The sequence below is a fragment of the Mchenga conophoros genome, linkage group LG23 (assembly GCF_057382185.1).
Source record: "Mchenga conophoros isolate Kocher_MC1m ecotype Shallow Benthic linkage group LG23, M_conophoros_male_GT1.1, whole genome shotgun sequence".
Lineage (NCBI taxonomy): Eukaryota > Metazoa > Chordata > Actinopteri > Cichliformes > Cichlidae > Mchenga > Mchenga conophoros.
In genome coordinates this window covers 8,498,030-8,514,538 of record NC_140547.1, presented here as the reverse complement: position 1 = coordinate 8,514,538, position 16,509 = coordinate 8,498,030, and the positions used below count along the sequence as shown (strand labels likewise).

The 16,509-nt window shown below is 44.6% G+C and overlaps 1 protein-coding gene across 1 annotated transcript; it reads right to left on the bottom strand.

Annotated features, from left to right (window-relative positions):
* Window positions 1-240: 240 nt before the first annotated feature.
* On the bottom strand, window positions 241-4,216 carry LOC146546640 (uncharacterized). The gene is made up of 2 exons (XM_085263873.1): window positions 2,936-4,216; window positions 241-2,840 (listed from the first exon to the last, which is right to left on the bottom strand). The coding sequence occupies exons 1-2, from the start codon at window positions 4,214-4,216 to the stop codon at window positions 375-377; spliced, it is 3,747 nt and encodes a 1,248-aa protein (XP_085119999.1). The 3' UTR covers window positions 241-374.
* Window positions 4,217-16,509: the final 12,293 nt, after the last annotated feature.

Sequence of the window (16,509 nt, the reverse complement as noted above, 5' to 3'; positions counted from 1 at the left end):
AAGGGCCTCCAGCACCAAAGACAAGTCCCAAGCCGGGACACTGGACTTAAGCACGGGCCTCAGCCGGCGAACCCCTTTCAGAAAACGCACGGCGAGGGGATGCGCACCTGGTGTCACCCCGTCAAAACCGATATGACAAGCAGATATAGCCGCTAAATAAACCTTGATCGTCGAAAACGAAAGGCCTTTATCCAACAGCTCCTGCAGGAATGTCAAAACATCCACAATAGAGCACTGAAATGGGAGAGTGTGGCGGTCCTGGCACCATCGCTCGAAGGCTCGCCATTTGTAAGCGTACAAGCCTCTAGTAGACGAGGCCCTGGCGCTCTGAATCGTCGCTACCACACTAGGTGGCAGACCCTTAGCAACCAAGTTTAACCTCTCAGCAGGTAAGCATGAAGGTGCCACAGATCCGGGCGCGGATGAAACACTTCCCCCCCCGCCTGAGAGAGGAGATCCCTGCGGAGAGGAAGCTGCCAAGGACTTGCTGCAAGCAGGCTGATTATTTCTGCATACCACGACTTCGCGGGCCACCAAGGGGCCACCAGGATCAGAGAGAGGGAATGCCGACGCACCCTCTCCAGAATTGGAGATATCATTTCCACTGGGGGAAATGCATACAGGAGCACGTCTGGCCATTGGTGCGCTAGCGCGTCCAAGCCCAAGGGTGCATCGTGGTCGATTATGGAGAAGTACAGGGGGCAGTGAGCATTCACCCTGGAAGCAAAAAGATCTATTTGCGCCTCGCCAAATAGATCCCAAATCTGAGCCACTATTGAAGGGTGTAACCTCCATTCTCTCACCAGAGGACCCCCCCTGGAGAGAAGGTCCGGCCCCAGGTTCAGGTGGCCCGGGACATGGGTGGCTCTTAGAGTCAGAAAATGAACACTGCACCATAACAGCAGAGAGCGAGACAGCTGCAACAGGGGAAGAGAGCGTGTTCCTCCCTGCCTGTTTATATAAGACACCACTGTTGAATTGTCCGTCCTGACTAAGACATGCTGGCCCTGCAGGACTGGACGGAAACGCTTTAGAGCTAAGAACACTGCTAACAGCTCTAAGTGGTTGATGTGCAGCTGGCGCTGAGCCGCGGACCAGATCCCTCTCACTGACGCACCCTCGCACAGCGCTCCCCACCCACTTAGGGAAGCATCTGTGGACACCACCTTGCGAAACAACACCCTCCCAATCCGAGAGCCCTGGTGCAGTAGCCCGGGCTCCCTCCAAGGACGGAGAGCTAGCATGCAAGACGCAGTTACCGGCAGCCTCCTCCGGAGGTGACGCGAAGCACACAAACGGTGAGAGAGAGTCCAGCGTTGAAACGCTCTCATTTTCAACAGCCCAAGCGGCACTACGGCGATCATAGATGCCATCATGCCCAACAAGCGCAATATCGTCTGGAAACGCAGTCTGCGTCCCAGCTGAAATTGAGCGAGGCAGCGATGAAACGCGGCCACTCTGTGCTCTGACAACCGTGCGCGGCTGGAAAGAGAGCATATTTCCAGACCGAGAAAAGCGATCTGTTGACCTGGGATTAGCGAGCTCTTCTGAAAGTTCACAGAGAACCCCAGTGTCTGAATGTGTGACAGAACCCGCGACAGCTGCGTCTCCGCCTGTTCTCTGGAGCAAGCCACGAGAGCCCAGTCGTCCAGGTAGGCCAAGATGCGGATGCCCCTCTTCCTGAGGGGCGCTAGCGCTGCCTCGGCACATTTCGTAAAGGTGCGGGGAGCGAGCGACAGCCCGAACGGCAGCACTAGGTATTCGTAGGCTACGCCCTCGAATGCAAACCTCAGAAACTGCCTGTGTTTCGGGTGTATAGCGACATGAAAATAAGCATCTGTTAGATCGATTGTCGCAAACCAATCTCCCGGGCCGACTGCACTCAGGAGCTGTCTGAGTGTTAGCATCTTGAACCTGTACGTTCGCAGGTACGTGTTCAAGACTCGCAGGTCGAGGATGGGACGAAGCCCTCCCCCTTTCTTCGGAATGACAAAATAACGGCTGTACCAACCTTTGTCCGTCTCCGAAGCGGGGACCACCCGTATTGCTCTCTTCTGTAATAGCGCCTGTATTTCCTCTCTGAGTACCAAGGCTGCCTCGGGGTTGACAATCGTGTTCACGACTCTTTGGAAACGAGGCGGCTTGACCCGGAACTGCAACCGGTAGCCCATGGCAACGGTTTGCAGCACCCACGGAGAGGGGGCGCAAGCGCGCCACTGAGGGAAGTGAGCAGCCAGCCGGCTGGCCTGCAGCACTGACGGCGGGGCGCCGTCGCCCCCCAGTGTGTCTGCAGGGGACTGCATCCCCTGCCTGACCTGGCTCATTTCGCCTGCAGGTTGAGCATTTGAGATTGTTTGAGAGTAAACAACACTCTTTATTGATTGCAACATGGGAACATGTACATTTATACATTTTGTTGGGTGCACCTTTTCCGGGGCATAACAATGAAAAACAGCGGGAACACTCGATGTGGTCGCTTGAACATTCAACACATCTGAACCGTGTGCAGGGGTTATGTGCTTGGGAGACCGCGATAGGGAAGTGCAGCGCCTTCTGGGGCTGACAACCTGAACAGAACTTAAGCGGCACCTCTTGTGCGGCAACAGAGGGGTAAGAGCAGCGTCTCCCTGCTGCCGGATCCCTTCCCCACTCGCAATCACAGCTAGGAGGGCTGAGGCTTCTTCCTCCTGGGCGTCGGGTCCCGTCGGGGGCCCGGGGGAGGGCCTTTGCCCCAGGCCGACTGGCGTGGAGCTCGGGCCGGAGTACGTGCTCTCGCCGGCGGCCCTCCCACTCCAGCAGTGGGCGCCGGTCTCTTGCCAGCTGTCAGAGGAGCGGCGGGCCTGTGAGAGCTAACAGTGGGCTTGGGCTGGGGCTGGCGTATGGGGATGATGTCGCGCAGAGCTGCCGTCTGCTTCTTCCTCAGATCGAATCTAGCCTGAATGGCTTCAAGTGAATGTCCGAATAACCCAGCCGCAGACACTGGTGCGTCCAGATACACAGCTCTGTCTCTATCAGGGACGTCGGAGAGGGTCAGCCACAGGTGCCTCTGCGCCACCACTGTCGAAGCCATCCCTCTGCCCAGGGAGAGCGCTGCACAGCGAGACGCACGGAGGATGTAATCCGTGGTGACTCTAACCTCGTTAAGAAGAGGTGACAGCGGGCTGTCCTCCGGAACCAGCGATCCAAGCTCCGCCAGGCACATTGCTTGGTACGTCTGGAGCATGGTGACGGAGCTCATGGCTCGAGCGGTGCCGGCCTGAGCCCGATAAATCTTCTCCAGCTGCGAGGCCGAGAATCTGCAGTGCTTGGACGGCAGAGTTGCGGGGCCACCGACACCATGGTTATGGGACGGGGCCAGATAAGCAGCCAGAGACGGCTCCATAGGGGGTGGGTTAGCTAAACCAGCTCCCTCGGCGCCGTCCAATTCCATGTACTGTCCATAGCCGGGCACAGTGACGCGGGTAGACAGAGGTTTGTCCCATGACGCTGTTAGCTCGCAGAGAAAGTCTGGGAACATGGGGAGGCAGTTTTTGGCCGTTGCGGGCTCCGGTGGAAGGAAAAAACCCGCAAACCGCGACGGCTTCCGAGCTGGTGGAGGAGAGGGCCAGTCCACCTGCAGCTTCTCAGCGGCACGGCGAAACAGGGAGAAAAGAGAGGTGTCATCGTGGCCGACCGGCACAGCAGCGGCGGCATATTGGGTCGACAATGAGCTCTCCTGCTCATCCTCCGACAAACCATGGATGTCCAGGCCGATGTCCAGCACGTCATCGTCTTCCTGGGGAGCGCTGGCGGGCTTCAACCCAGGCTGAAGCCCGTCAGCGCTCCTGCATGGTTCCGGTCCGTCATCGGCTAACCCGTCAACGTATTCCATGTGGTCAGCCCAGCTAATCGCGGGGACATCGACCTGAAAATTTTCGTCTTCGGACTCGGACGAAGCCGGGGCTCCAGACTCGGAAAGAAGAGGGTCATGCCGTGCGACAGCCGAGCGTCCCAGCACTCTTTCCACAAACGTCACCCGTCTTTCCAGGGTCGAGCGTCGGAGCTGGCGACAAAACGCACAAGCTTCGGGCTCCGTCAACGCTCTCCTAGCGTGGACGATCCCCAGGCAGACAGGGCAGGCATCGTGCTGGTCGCTGTCGTGCAAAGAGAAACCACATCCCTGAGGACAGGGGCGAACAGAAGATTTCTGCTTTGCTCGCTTCGGTTTGGAGTCCATTCCCAAAACGCAAAGCGAAACGCTGCACAAGAAAAACTTGAAAATAGCGCTCCGCGGGCAGCCTACGCACCAGCTGGGCGGTGGAGGCTAACACCAACAGGGGCAGTTAAGCTAGGTTCAAGTTGGCAGACAACGGAGCTAACTAGCAGTAGCTAGCTAGCCCAACTCAGCAGAGGTGTTCTCAGCGAGGTGAAGAGCGTAAGAACTGAGGGATGACGGTGATGGCAGCGGCTATATGTGCGGGCGGGGCCTTGCGCGTGTCATCACACGTCATCTGCCGTAAAGGCGTGAATAAAGGTTTCTTCAGCCAGGACACGCGAGGGCGTGATATCCCATACTTATGTGTTGTACCGAGTGAATCGACTGAAAGGGAACTTAACATTTCATCAGTATTTCTAAATTATCCATGGCTTCATAGTGTAGTGGTTTACACATTCACCTTAGAAGACTCCTGGGGATTCTATTAAATCAAATCAAATCAAATCACTTTTATTGTCACATCACATGTGCAGGTACATTGGTACAGCACATGTGAGTGAAATTCTTGTGTGCGAGCTTCACAAGCAACAGAGTTGTGCAAAATACAATAATGTAAACAAGCAAAATACAAGAATGGCTACATCTGAAACTAATAAATATATGTACAATATATAATAGTATATGCATTTCTGGATGTGTATACTAAATATTTTTCTGCGTGTGTGTGTGTGTGTGTGTGTGTGTGTGTGTGTGTGTGTGTGTGTGTGTGTGTGTACACATATTTTACAAATTAAATAGAGTAAACAATGAATAGAATATATAAAATAAATAAAATAAAATATACAGAGTGAGACATGTGCAAAACAGTGGCATTACTGTACAGTATGGAGTGCATAATGTTAAAGTTCCAGTAGTGAAGCTGAGGTGTCTATGAAGTGTTCAGCAGTCTGATGGCCTGATGGAAAAAGCTGTCTCTCAGTCTGCTGGTACGGGACCGGATGCTGCAGAACCTCCTTCCTGATGGAAGTAGTCTGAACAGTTTATGGCTGGGGTGACTGGAGTCCTTGATGATCCTCCCCGCTTTCCTCAGGCACCGCTTCCTGTAGATGTCTTGGAGGGAGGGAAGCTCACCTCCAATTATCCGTTCAGAGCACCGCACTACTCGCTGGAGAGCTTTGCAGTTGTAGGCGGTGCTGTTGCCATACCAGGTGGTGATGCATCCAGTGAGGATGCTCTCAATGGCACAGTGATAGAAGGTCCTGAGGATGCGGGGGCTCATGCCGAATCTTTTCAGTCTCCTGAGAAAGAAGAGGCGCTGCTGCGCCTTCTTCACTGTTTTGTTTGTGTGTACTGACCACGTAAGATCCTCAGCCAGGTGTACGCCAAGGAACCGGAAGCTGCTCACTCTCTCCACAGCAGCGCCGCTGATGGTGATGGGGGTGTGTACTTCTCTGCACCTCCGGAAGTCCACTATCAACTCCTTTGTCTTTGCGACGTTGAGGGTGAGATGGTTGTCTTGACACCAGTGGGTCAGGGCGCTGACCTCCTCCCTGTAAGCTGTCTCATCACTGTTGGTGATAAGACCCACCACTGTAGTGTCGTCCGCAAACTTCACAATGATGTTGGAGTTGTTAGTGGCTGTGCAGTCGTAGGTGTAGAGTGAGTACAGGAGAGGGCTCAGTACACACCCCTGTGGAGCACCAGTGTTCAGTGTGATGGGGGATGAGGTGATGCTGCCCAGTCTGACCACTTGGCGTCTGTCAGACAGGAAGCTAAGGATCCAGCTGCAGAGGGAGCTGCTCAGTCCTAGATCCTGCAGTTTCCTGTCCAGCTTCGAGGGAACGATGGTATTGAATGCTGAGCTGTAATCTACAAACAGCATTCTCACATACGTGTCTCTCTTCTCCAGGTGTGACAGGGCAGTGTGTAGTGTCAGGGCTATGGCATCATCAGTGGACCTGTTGTGGCGGTATGCAAACTGTAGAGGGTCCAGTGAGTCGGGTAGTGCAGAGCAGATGAAGTCCCTGACCAGCTTCTCGAAGCATTTGCTTACGATGGGAGTCAGGGCTACAGGTCGCCAGTCGTTCAATGAGGAGATGGTGGAGGATTTGGGTACAGGGACGATGGTGGCCATTTTGAAGCAGGCTGGGACTACAGACAGAGAGAGGGAAAGGTTGAAGATGTGCGTGAACACTCCAGCCAGCTGAGCCGCGCATGACTTGAGGACGCGGCCGGGAATCCCGTCTGGACCAGTAGCTTTGCGTGCGTTCACCTTCCTGAAGCACCTCCGCACATCCTCCTCAGACACAGTGTGCGCACTGACGTCATCCGCGGTGCGATGGGAAGGGTATCCAACGTTGAAAAACAGCACAATTACCCATTGCATGGTATGGTCTCAAACACAAAGAGTGAAATGTTACAATTAACCCCATAGTCTGGGTTAGTTGTAACATATCCTGGGGTGAAATGTAACACAATGAAATAAGGGTACTAACAAAACATTAACATGTAATCTTTGTTTATTCAACACATGAATGCACTTAGAGCCATTTATGTAGTTATGTGTGTGTGTGACAGAATGCAGAAATCTAGCTTTTGAACATATTCCAACCCCCCAAAAAAGACAAGTTATGGAATTTTCTGCAACTGAATATTTCATTAATTTTGGTTGGTCTTCCTTGAGTTTGGCCTCATTGGCTCAGTGGGCATTATAACCTACAACTCTTGCACCAATTTTGAACATAACAATGAAGCTGGAAAAATGTAGTTGTTCACCAGCATCGCAATTCCATTACTTTTTATCATGGCTTACCTTGGTGTGGTTTGCAAAGTGCTTCAGAAAGATGAGGAAATCTGTTTCTTGCACCCATCCTGATTTATTTCCACTACCAGTACTTCCTACTGGTCCATCTCTGACACAGTGGTCTGCATAATGTATGTGTGGGAACACAAACAGTGAAGTAATTGTGTTGCCAATGGCATTAACCGCATATACAAATGAAACCAGTGAACCTCTCTCTGCTGATGTCGTTGCCCCAACTTGTTTAATATAAGTTAAAGTAATAGTGTGGTAAGTTGTAACATCTGCATTATTGTTACAACTAACCCAGACTGTTGCTGTTACAACTGACCCAGACTCCTATAGCCATGAACTAGCTAACATTACAGCCAACGGCTAAAACATTAGCACTAAAGACCTACACAGAATATATCCCCATAGACATACAAATAACACAATTTAAGTTTGATGAGTTTAACTGAAAAGCAAATAATGCTATTAGAAATTGAAATAAAGTAGAAAAACTTACTTTTTGCCATACAAATTACTTTTTTTCGTGTTAAATTGTCTGTGTTTGACAAAATGTGCTGATTTTTCACATGTGATAGCAGAACTGAATTGGGCATGCACAGGATGAGTCACATCATTTGAAACTTAGCCCTGACTGGAGAAATTGGAAGTGTTACAACTGACCCACGTTACAACTATCCCCGGTCTCCCCTACTCTGCTAGGACTTTACTGTAGTTGTAACTGTCTTCAGTTACTGCTTGTTGTGCTTGCAGTTTTGACTTGAGTAATTGGCCATTGAATAATACAGTATGTCTTTTATTTGCGTTGAGAAACCGTTGACTTGCTTTTGCAGTATTATTTTCTGTTGAGATGAAGTACCGTCTGATCAACTTAGCTGAATCTGAGCCGAGAGTATAGTTATATTTGAAGAATCTCTTAATGTTCACCTACATAGAGCGTTGTTCAGCCGGCTAGATTTTGGAAGGGGTTTTTCTTCACTAAGGCAATAATTCTGTCGCTATGTACTTTAGGTGTCTTCTATGGTTTTTCAGGTTTTTTGGTTCTAAAGCTTATTGCACAGCAAAAAAGTGGACAGGGCCAGCCTTTTCTTCTTGTGTCCACGGTTTGTGCTAAGATGACAAGAATAATAATTCTCATCAGCTCAACCAGAAACCTTTACTGTAACTACTGGGCCCAGTGTCATCAATTAAAGTATTAAAAAAAATTAGACCCACCAAAACGCATCAATTTCTTACACAGTAGCAGGATGTTTTAAATGATGTTCATGGTTGGAAATGAGGAAAATTAGCAGGGAGCGTAACGTATTAGCAAGTCATCAAAGATGATTTGTTAACTTTATAAAATATGACAAACCTCTAAGTTTATTGTGTTTTCTCATGAAGAAAATCAAAGCAATAAAAAAATTGTGAGAATCATCCTGCAAACTAGTGTGAAAGTGAAATAATGGGCTTTTAAAATATGTACATAACTAACAAAGAAATTTTCATTGTGTTATGTAAAATGTTAATGTAATTCCAGTTCAGCAGTGGCTTTATGAAGAAAAATCTCTGAATAAATATATAGAATAACTATAAAGATTTTTGTATATTATTAGTTTTATTCATGTAACAATCCATGTTAATATTCTAAAGCTTAAATTGAACTGAAAATTAAATCACCAGGTTTGACATCACATGTAAAAAAAGAGAAAACTAACTTAATCAAACAACAAACTAAAGGAGGTCTTTACTGTGATTCTAATTATTTTTACTTTTGAATGCTGCTACATATGTTGGTCGTATCAAGTAACAGAAATCAATTTTTTCATATATTACAGGAGATTATCTGCAGTCATACTTCAACACGTGGCTATAAATATTATTATGTTTTATCATTACACTGACTACTGCATTCAGACCAGGCACATTTACAACTTCCTGTGTAGGCAGAATCTGCTAAATTAATGTCAACAGAAGGCAATCTTCTTCCCCTCACCATAATCGATGGGAAATGTCCCACACTTATTACAGTTTTTTGACAAAGATCCTTTGTTCCCTTCAATATGTTTATGTTTGTAATACAATCAAATTCAGCCTCTGTTGATAGCCCAACCAATGCTGTGTTTTGTACAATAAAAATATTTCTAGTCTAATAAAATAAAAAACTTTAAAAACTGTTCACACTGCAGAGTGCAGATGATTTCCCGTTGCCATAGTCACTTTGAGCTTATTTCACAATCATTTTATTGGATCATCAGCTAGCTACTTTATTATTTATCTATATGCCACCAGATTAGCTGGAAATAATATAATAGGGGAACTCTGAAATGCCACATACTAAATCAAAGGAAATATATTTTCCTGAACTTAATCCAAGAGTTGATGTTGCTAATATCACATATTTAACACATGAAGCAATAGCAAGCTGTTGACTGACTTAGTATATCACAGGGCCTAAAGTCCAACACATGATGATGCCATTATAACTGTCAGTTAGCCAATACTGTGGTTTATACACAGTATAATTTGGACTCGTGAAACACTTTGCATCGCACACAAGACACATTGGTGATTCATTTATTATCACTTTCGCCTTAGAACAAGACGATGGTTTGAACCTACTGGTTTTTGTTTTGTTTGCATGCTCTGCATGTGCATGCATGGGTTGTCTCTGCATACTCCTGTGTCCTGTTACATTTCAAATACATGCATGTTAGGTTAGGTGGTGACTATATGCACTGCGCATGGCCGTGGATGCAAGAGTGTGTAGTTAGTGGATTCTCTGTATTAGCACTGCAGTGGACTTGCAGCTTATCCAAGGTCTACTGGGCACTGTCAGCAGAGATAGGCTCCAGAATCTATTATCTTAATATGATCACAGATTACAAATATACCTTATATGGATACTTCGTAATTGGAGAATTGAGGTGTTTTCTACTTTCTTGTAGTTTGCAATATCTCTAAAACTAGAACTATCCTCTTTCCTGTACCTCTTCGCTGGACTATCATATCATGTGATTTTTATTGTCCTGCAATAAAAATCACATGATGCAGCAAGAGTAGTGACAGGGACTAGAAAGAGTAACTGCATTTCTTCCATATAAGCCTCTCTTCATTGTGGATTTAGCTACCTGTTAAATCCACAATTGAATTTAAAATCCTTCTCTTCACATACAGGGTCTTACATAATCAGGGCCTTCACACCAAATCATTACCATATTGGCAAAATAAAGCACTTTGCTTGCAGGATGTTAGCTTACTTGTTGTTACCAGTGTTTCTATAAGTAGAATGGGAGGCATTCAGCTTTCCAACCTGTCTTCTGTGGAACTAGCTCCCAGTTTGGATTCGGGAGACAGACATCCTCGTTACTTTTAAGATTAGGCTTGAAACTTTCCTTTTTGATGAAGCATACAGTTGAGGCTGATCAGGTGGTCCTGAATCCTCCCTTAGTTAATCTTATGATGCTGAAGGCTTCCCATCATGCACTGTTTCTTCTTCACTCACTTCATTTCACTCTCCATTTGTTTATACAACATATTTTATTTTTCATTAGTAACTCTGGCTCTTGTTCCTGTGTGTCTTTTGTCCTGTGTGCATCTGCTCTCTTGTTTTTCACTCTTTCCCAACTGGTGGCTGTCCCTCCATGCTGGATGTTCCTCCTTGTTAAAAATGAGATTTTCTGTCACTGTCGCCAGGTGCTTGGTCTTAGGGGGTAGTCTGAGACTTGGATTTTATACTCTTTGTGTTTATACACCACTTTGCATTTACCTAAAAAAAAATGTTATGGTTTTGAAAGTTTTTTGTTTTTGTTTCACACAAAGTCTATGGAAGCATTTTCATGCCAGTAAAAATAAAAATAAAAATCTGTGACTAGACTAAAAAAAAAAGCAAGAAAGAAAAGAATTTATCCAACAATAACAGCCCAAAACAAAAGAATTGCTTTTCGTGCCCTTGCTCTCCCTCTCAGTGTCTGGGTCCTAAGTCCTGCAAAACTACTCACTTTTCGGTCATAATGACAGCAATTTCCCAATTTATATTTTTCCATGTTTCAGGAAGCTACATAAACAATCAGCAGAGCACACCGGGTAACACAGAGGCGCGCACATTTTAAATTACATGATTACTTCAAAACAAAATCGCACACATTATTGACCCTCATAATGAGCAAAGAGCTCTACATGGAGCATTGCTCATGTAATAGCAGCTCTCATGCTTACTTCGCTTTGGATGACTAGCATGTTCTTCTTTATGTGTAATTTGCCAGTGATGAGCAAAGCCCTCATGTTGGGATGAGGTTACTCAAGTGGGATGCCATTCATACAAGTTTTCATGTGAGTGCTTTGCTGTGTTGCTCCAAGAGTCAAGTGTCACTATCATTTACATACTTGATCCATAATTTAACAGCTAAAGAAACATGATGGGAGTTGAGAGGGAAAAGAGTGGCAAAAGAAAACTTCCATCAACATACATTTGAATAGGAGTTTATTACAGCTTGCTGTCTGATTTTCAAAAAAAAATTAAAACAACTAATAAAAGACTGCTGCCAATAAAAGACCAATAAAAGTTACCCTGTATGAATACTAATTTAATATTTTGTGTGAGTCCTGACATTACAATAAATATGAGTCTTAGATACTTACTCGGCAGTACCTTGGCTTCAAGTAACACTGTGAGGAATCTTCAACTCATTTTTGACCAGAATATGTCCTTCAATGTGCATATTAAACAAATGTATATGACTTCTTTCTTGCATTTACATAATATCTGGAAAAAATAGAAACATCCTGTCTGAAGTGAAAAACTGGTTCGCGTCTAGTATTTATTACTTCTAGGCTGGAGTATTGTTCTTGATTACCATGAGATTGTTCTAAAAACTCCCCGAAAAAACTTCAGTTGATCCAAAATGCTGAATTTAAAATCCTTCTCCTCCCATACAAAATTTTGAACATTCAGGCCCAGTCTAATCTCAACGACCTCATAGTACCATATGACCCCAAATTAGTACTTTGCTCTCAGACTAACCACAAGTTAGCCTGCAGTCTAAGTATTTCAAAGTAGAATGGGATGCAGAGCCTTCAGCTTTCAAGGCCCCTCTTCTGTGGAATCAGCTCCCAGTTTGGATTCAGCTGACAGACACTTTTTAAAGGTTAGGCTTAAAACTCTAGTATGCAGTTAGAGCTGGATCAGGTGGCCCTGAGCCCTTAGTTATGTTGCAATAGTCCTGGGCTGATGGGGGCTTCCCAGTTTCTTCTTCACTCACCTCTTTTATACACCACTATGCATTAAAATCATCCATCCATTCGCTTCCGCTTATCCTTTTCAGGGTGGCGGGGGGTGCTGGAGCCTATCCCAGCTGTCATAGGGCGAAAGGCGGGGTACACCCTGGACAGGTCGCCTGTCGCAGGGCTAATACATAGGGACAGACAACCATTCACACTCACATTCATTTGCACATTCACACCTAGTGGCAATTTGGATTATCCAATTAACCTATCCCCACAAGCTGCATGTCTTTGGACGGTGGGAGGAAGCCGGAGTACCTGGAGAGAACCCACGCAAACACGGGGAGAACTTGCAAACTCCACACAGAAAGACCCCGGCCTGATGGTGGAATTGAACTCAGGACCTTCTTGCTGTGAGGCAACAGTGCTAACCACCGTGCCACCGTGCTGCCCGCATTAAAATCAATTATTATTAATTATTATTAATCTCTGGCTCTCTTTCACAGTGTGTCTTTTGCCCTGTCTCCCTCTCCTCACCCCCAATAAGTCATGGCAGATGTCTGCTCCTCCCTAAACCCAGTTCTGCCAGAGGTTTCTTCCTATTAAAAAGGAGTTTCTCTTTCCCACTGTCGCCACAGCCTTTACCTTATAATATGTAGTGCCTTGCGGCAACAGTTGTTGTGATTTGACAATATATAAATAAAACTGAATTGAATTGACTTGAAAACAATACCAATGATGCCTTCTTCAAGCATATTAAAGGCTGCCGAAAATGTCATCCTGATACCAAATGAAACAGACACAGAAGCAGAAAATGCTATCAGCCTTTAATCACCAGTGTGAATGTCAAATGTAGATTACACAGATGCAATCACCGTCCTCTGACACTGCAGCACCAGCGTGAAAAGCCCTTTTGTTTTGTCACATCTGCATGTCACCCCGTGCATGTCACCGGGGCGCCCACATCATAGAAATGGCCTCCTGACACGAGTTGGGGAAAATTCTTACCTGCAGGTTCCACTTTGTTTTGTTCCTCTAAATTGAGTACTTTTAATTGATGCTATGCCCACTAAACGGCAGTTATCACAATTCAGTAAGTTTGAAGTTCCTGCGACTGCAAAAGCATCGCTCTGTTTTAGGAACATCAACGTCAGTACCGACCATTATAAACTTTCGCATTCACATAAAAGGAAGACATATGTGGAAGCTCTGAGTGAACCCTTAAAATGAGGTGGTGGTGGAAAAAAATGAAGACAATTACAGTGTGTGTATATTTTGTAATGTATGTGTAGCTGCGAGTTGTTTTTAGCTGGAAAAATAGTTAGCCTTTTAATGCTGTGCTGTGGGTCATGTTACAGACTTGTCCATAGACAAGAAAACAATAAATAAATAAAAAGGTGTATATTGCACACATGGGCTGTAAACAGTGTTATTTTTACACAAAAAATAACCCCCCCAAAATACACTAGTTCTTTTTCTGTGACTAAATGTGTGTAATTGTCACAAAATATTTACAGATTAAACGTTATTTAAATGTATGAAGCAGAATTGGCCAAGACTTAAATTCCTCTACATATTCCTCTATAGTGTATTATACTCCGTGGATATTTCCATTATTACAGCCATAACTCCATAAAATGTTTTCATGTCTGTACAATGTACATCAATGAGCTACAACAGAGGTTTTCATCACATCCTACACTGATGCTGTATTCATTTCCCTAAATAATGCATGACTTTTATAGTTTCTTTAACTTGGACATATGAGGCACAGTTTATGACACATGACAAGTGGTGGAAATGAAAATATGAAAGCACCCATTGTACACTTTGGATGTGTTTTGAAATCTCCCAATTTCATCACACTGAGCAAGTAGCTCTGAAGCTAACTGATGGTGACAGTGCACGCTACATACGCCAGCTGGGAGATTCAGCATTGTCTCTGCACAATAACTTCAACACAGCCATTTACCTCAAGGCATTGTCTGCAGATCAATGTTAATCCTTGATCTTAATCTGTGTCACATCTCTGACTCATTGTGTTGACATTCATTTGACTTGTTTATTGGTTTGCTTCGGGTCTCTGTATGGCCTCAGTGGACTTTTGCTATAAAACTGGACCACAAATATAATTTTATTGATGCAAAAAAAGGCAAATTCATCTGTACAATACTGACAACACCCTCGTGTTCTTAAACACATGGTGTTTGGCCAGTGTATTTATGAAAAAAAAAATACACATAAGCCATTGAAAGTATAGAAATAATATCTATTTCGTGGCTTAATAATGCCACCTGCTGTCCTTATCATGTTTGATCATGTTTGAATGACATGAAATTTTGTCATCGCCTGAGAAAGTTGAGCCACCAGCAAGGAATGAAATATTTTGGTAGCTAGGAAGGCTCCTATTTTTGAATCTCAGTTCAAAGACAATGTATATAACTTCACGATGTTACTTTAATTTACACGATATTTTAGTCAATATCAAAATGGTTATTGCACTTTGGCAGTTCTAACCATTTTATGCACCCCTCCTGCTGTCCAGCTGACCTATACTGGGTAAAGCCATGTTCTATTCAGCTGGTCATGGCAGATGGCTGACCCTTCTTGAATTAATTGAAGTGACAGAAATGGATGTCTCACTACAAAACTTTCCTCTTTCCTCTGTTTAGGGCATAAACCTTTTTTTCTCCTGCCATAATTAAAAAGTACATAGTTATGAGATTATGAAAGCTACATATATTCAGATCATTTATTTGAGCAAGGGTGTCAAAGTTATTGCTTTGGTAAATTTGACTTCTTTAAGTCATAAAAGACATATTTGGTTATCAAAACTGCACTTATGTGTTCCACAGCTTGACACTTGATCACAGCAGACTCAATGATTTTGATTTTACATTTATTTTTAAGACAAAGGGAATACTCACTATCAGAGAAAAATAATTTAACAGAAAATAAAACATTTTGTTGTCTGGCAGTGTTTTAGAGGAGTAGTTTTACAGATATCTCAGAGTTTCATATTTTGGTTTCATTTATCATACTTGAATCATACTTCAATGAATCTTGTTATTAATCTCTGGCTTTCTTCCACAGCATGTCTTTTATCGCATCTTTTTTCTCTCTCCCCGGCTGGTCATGGCAGATGGCTGCCCGTGAGCCTGGTTCTGTCGAAGGTTTCTTCCCAGTAAAAGGGAGTTTTTCTTTCCCACTGTCTCCAAAGTGCTGGCCTATAGCGGGGTCAGATGATTTTGGGGTTTTTCTCTGCATGTATTATTGTAGGGTCTACCCAGTGGCGGTCCTAGCCTGTTTGGCGCCCTGAGTGAACACTCCCTCTGGCATCCCTCCCCCCCTCCTCCCCCCAACCACATAAAACTGTTGTCAGAACCATACTGAATTTCACCAGAGAAAAATGCGCACACACTAACAACATGAAGAGAGAGAAAGTATGCATAGTATGCAAACAGCTACCAAACAGCCATCATAATTCGTCATACAATGAGAACAGGACAAATCAACAATTGACAATGACTAATTAATATTAAAATCTGTAACATTATGTATTGTACTGTTACTATTTTTACCATTTCTTTTTGGAGCAACTGTAACCCACATTATTTCCTTAGGGATTAATAAAGTATTCTGATTGTGATTCTGATTGTTTCAGGATACATGACCTGCCATTATCCAATGACACATCTGCTTACCTCTATCTTTTGCTCATTTCTCTTCCTCTTTTTTTCCCCTATTTTTTCTAAACTGAGCACCTGATGGCTTTCAACTTTTCTTGTCCATCTTCCATTGGTTTTAATTTTGCACTCCAGTATGAACCTAATTGACCTACACCCTAGTTCACAGATTCACTTTGTCTAAGGTGTATTTCTGGAATTTCGCACAACCCAGGAACAAATCATGAATACATAATGGGCTTGGATTTACAACATTATGAATGAAATGTGCTCTATTTGGAAGCAGCCGGCCCCACTGCCCTGTCGACAGGTTGTGTGTGAGACTTTAAATCATCAAACTGTAAATTATAAATTTTAAATCGTTATTGATCCCTTTACCCCTGGTCCTAAAGTGTATATTTATTTTCTTACTCTTCTTATATTTGTTGTTTGTTTATTTGCACTGCTGTAACTGGAGCCTCGTCGTCTCGTCTCTCTATATACTGGACTGTATGTAGCGGAGATGACAATAAAGTTTACTTTGACTTCAGTGCGTGGGACATTGCGTCAACATGTGGTACAGGACTCAACTAATAAATGCTTTGTTGTTCAACATAATGAACATAAAGAACAAATCT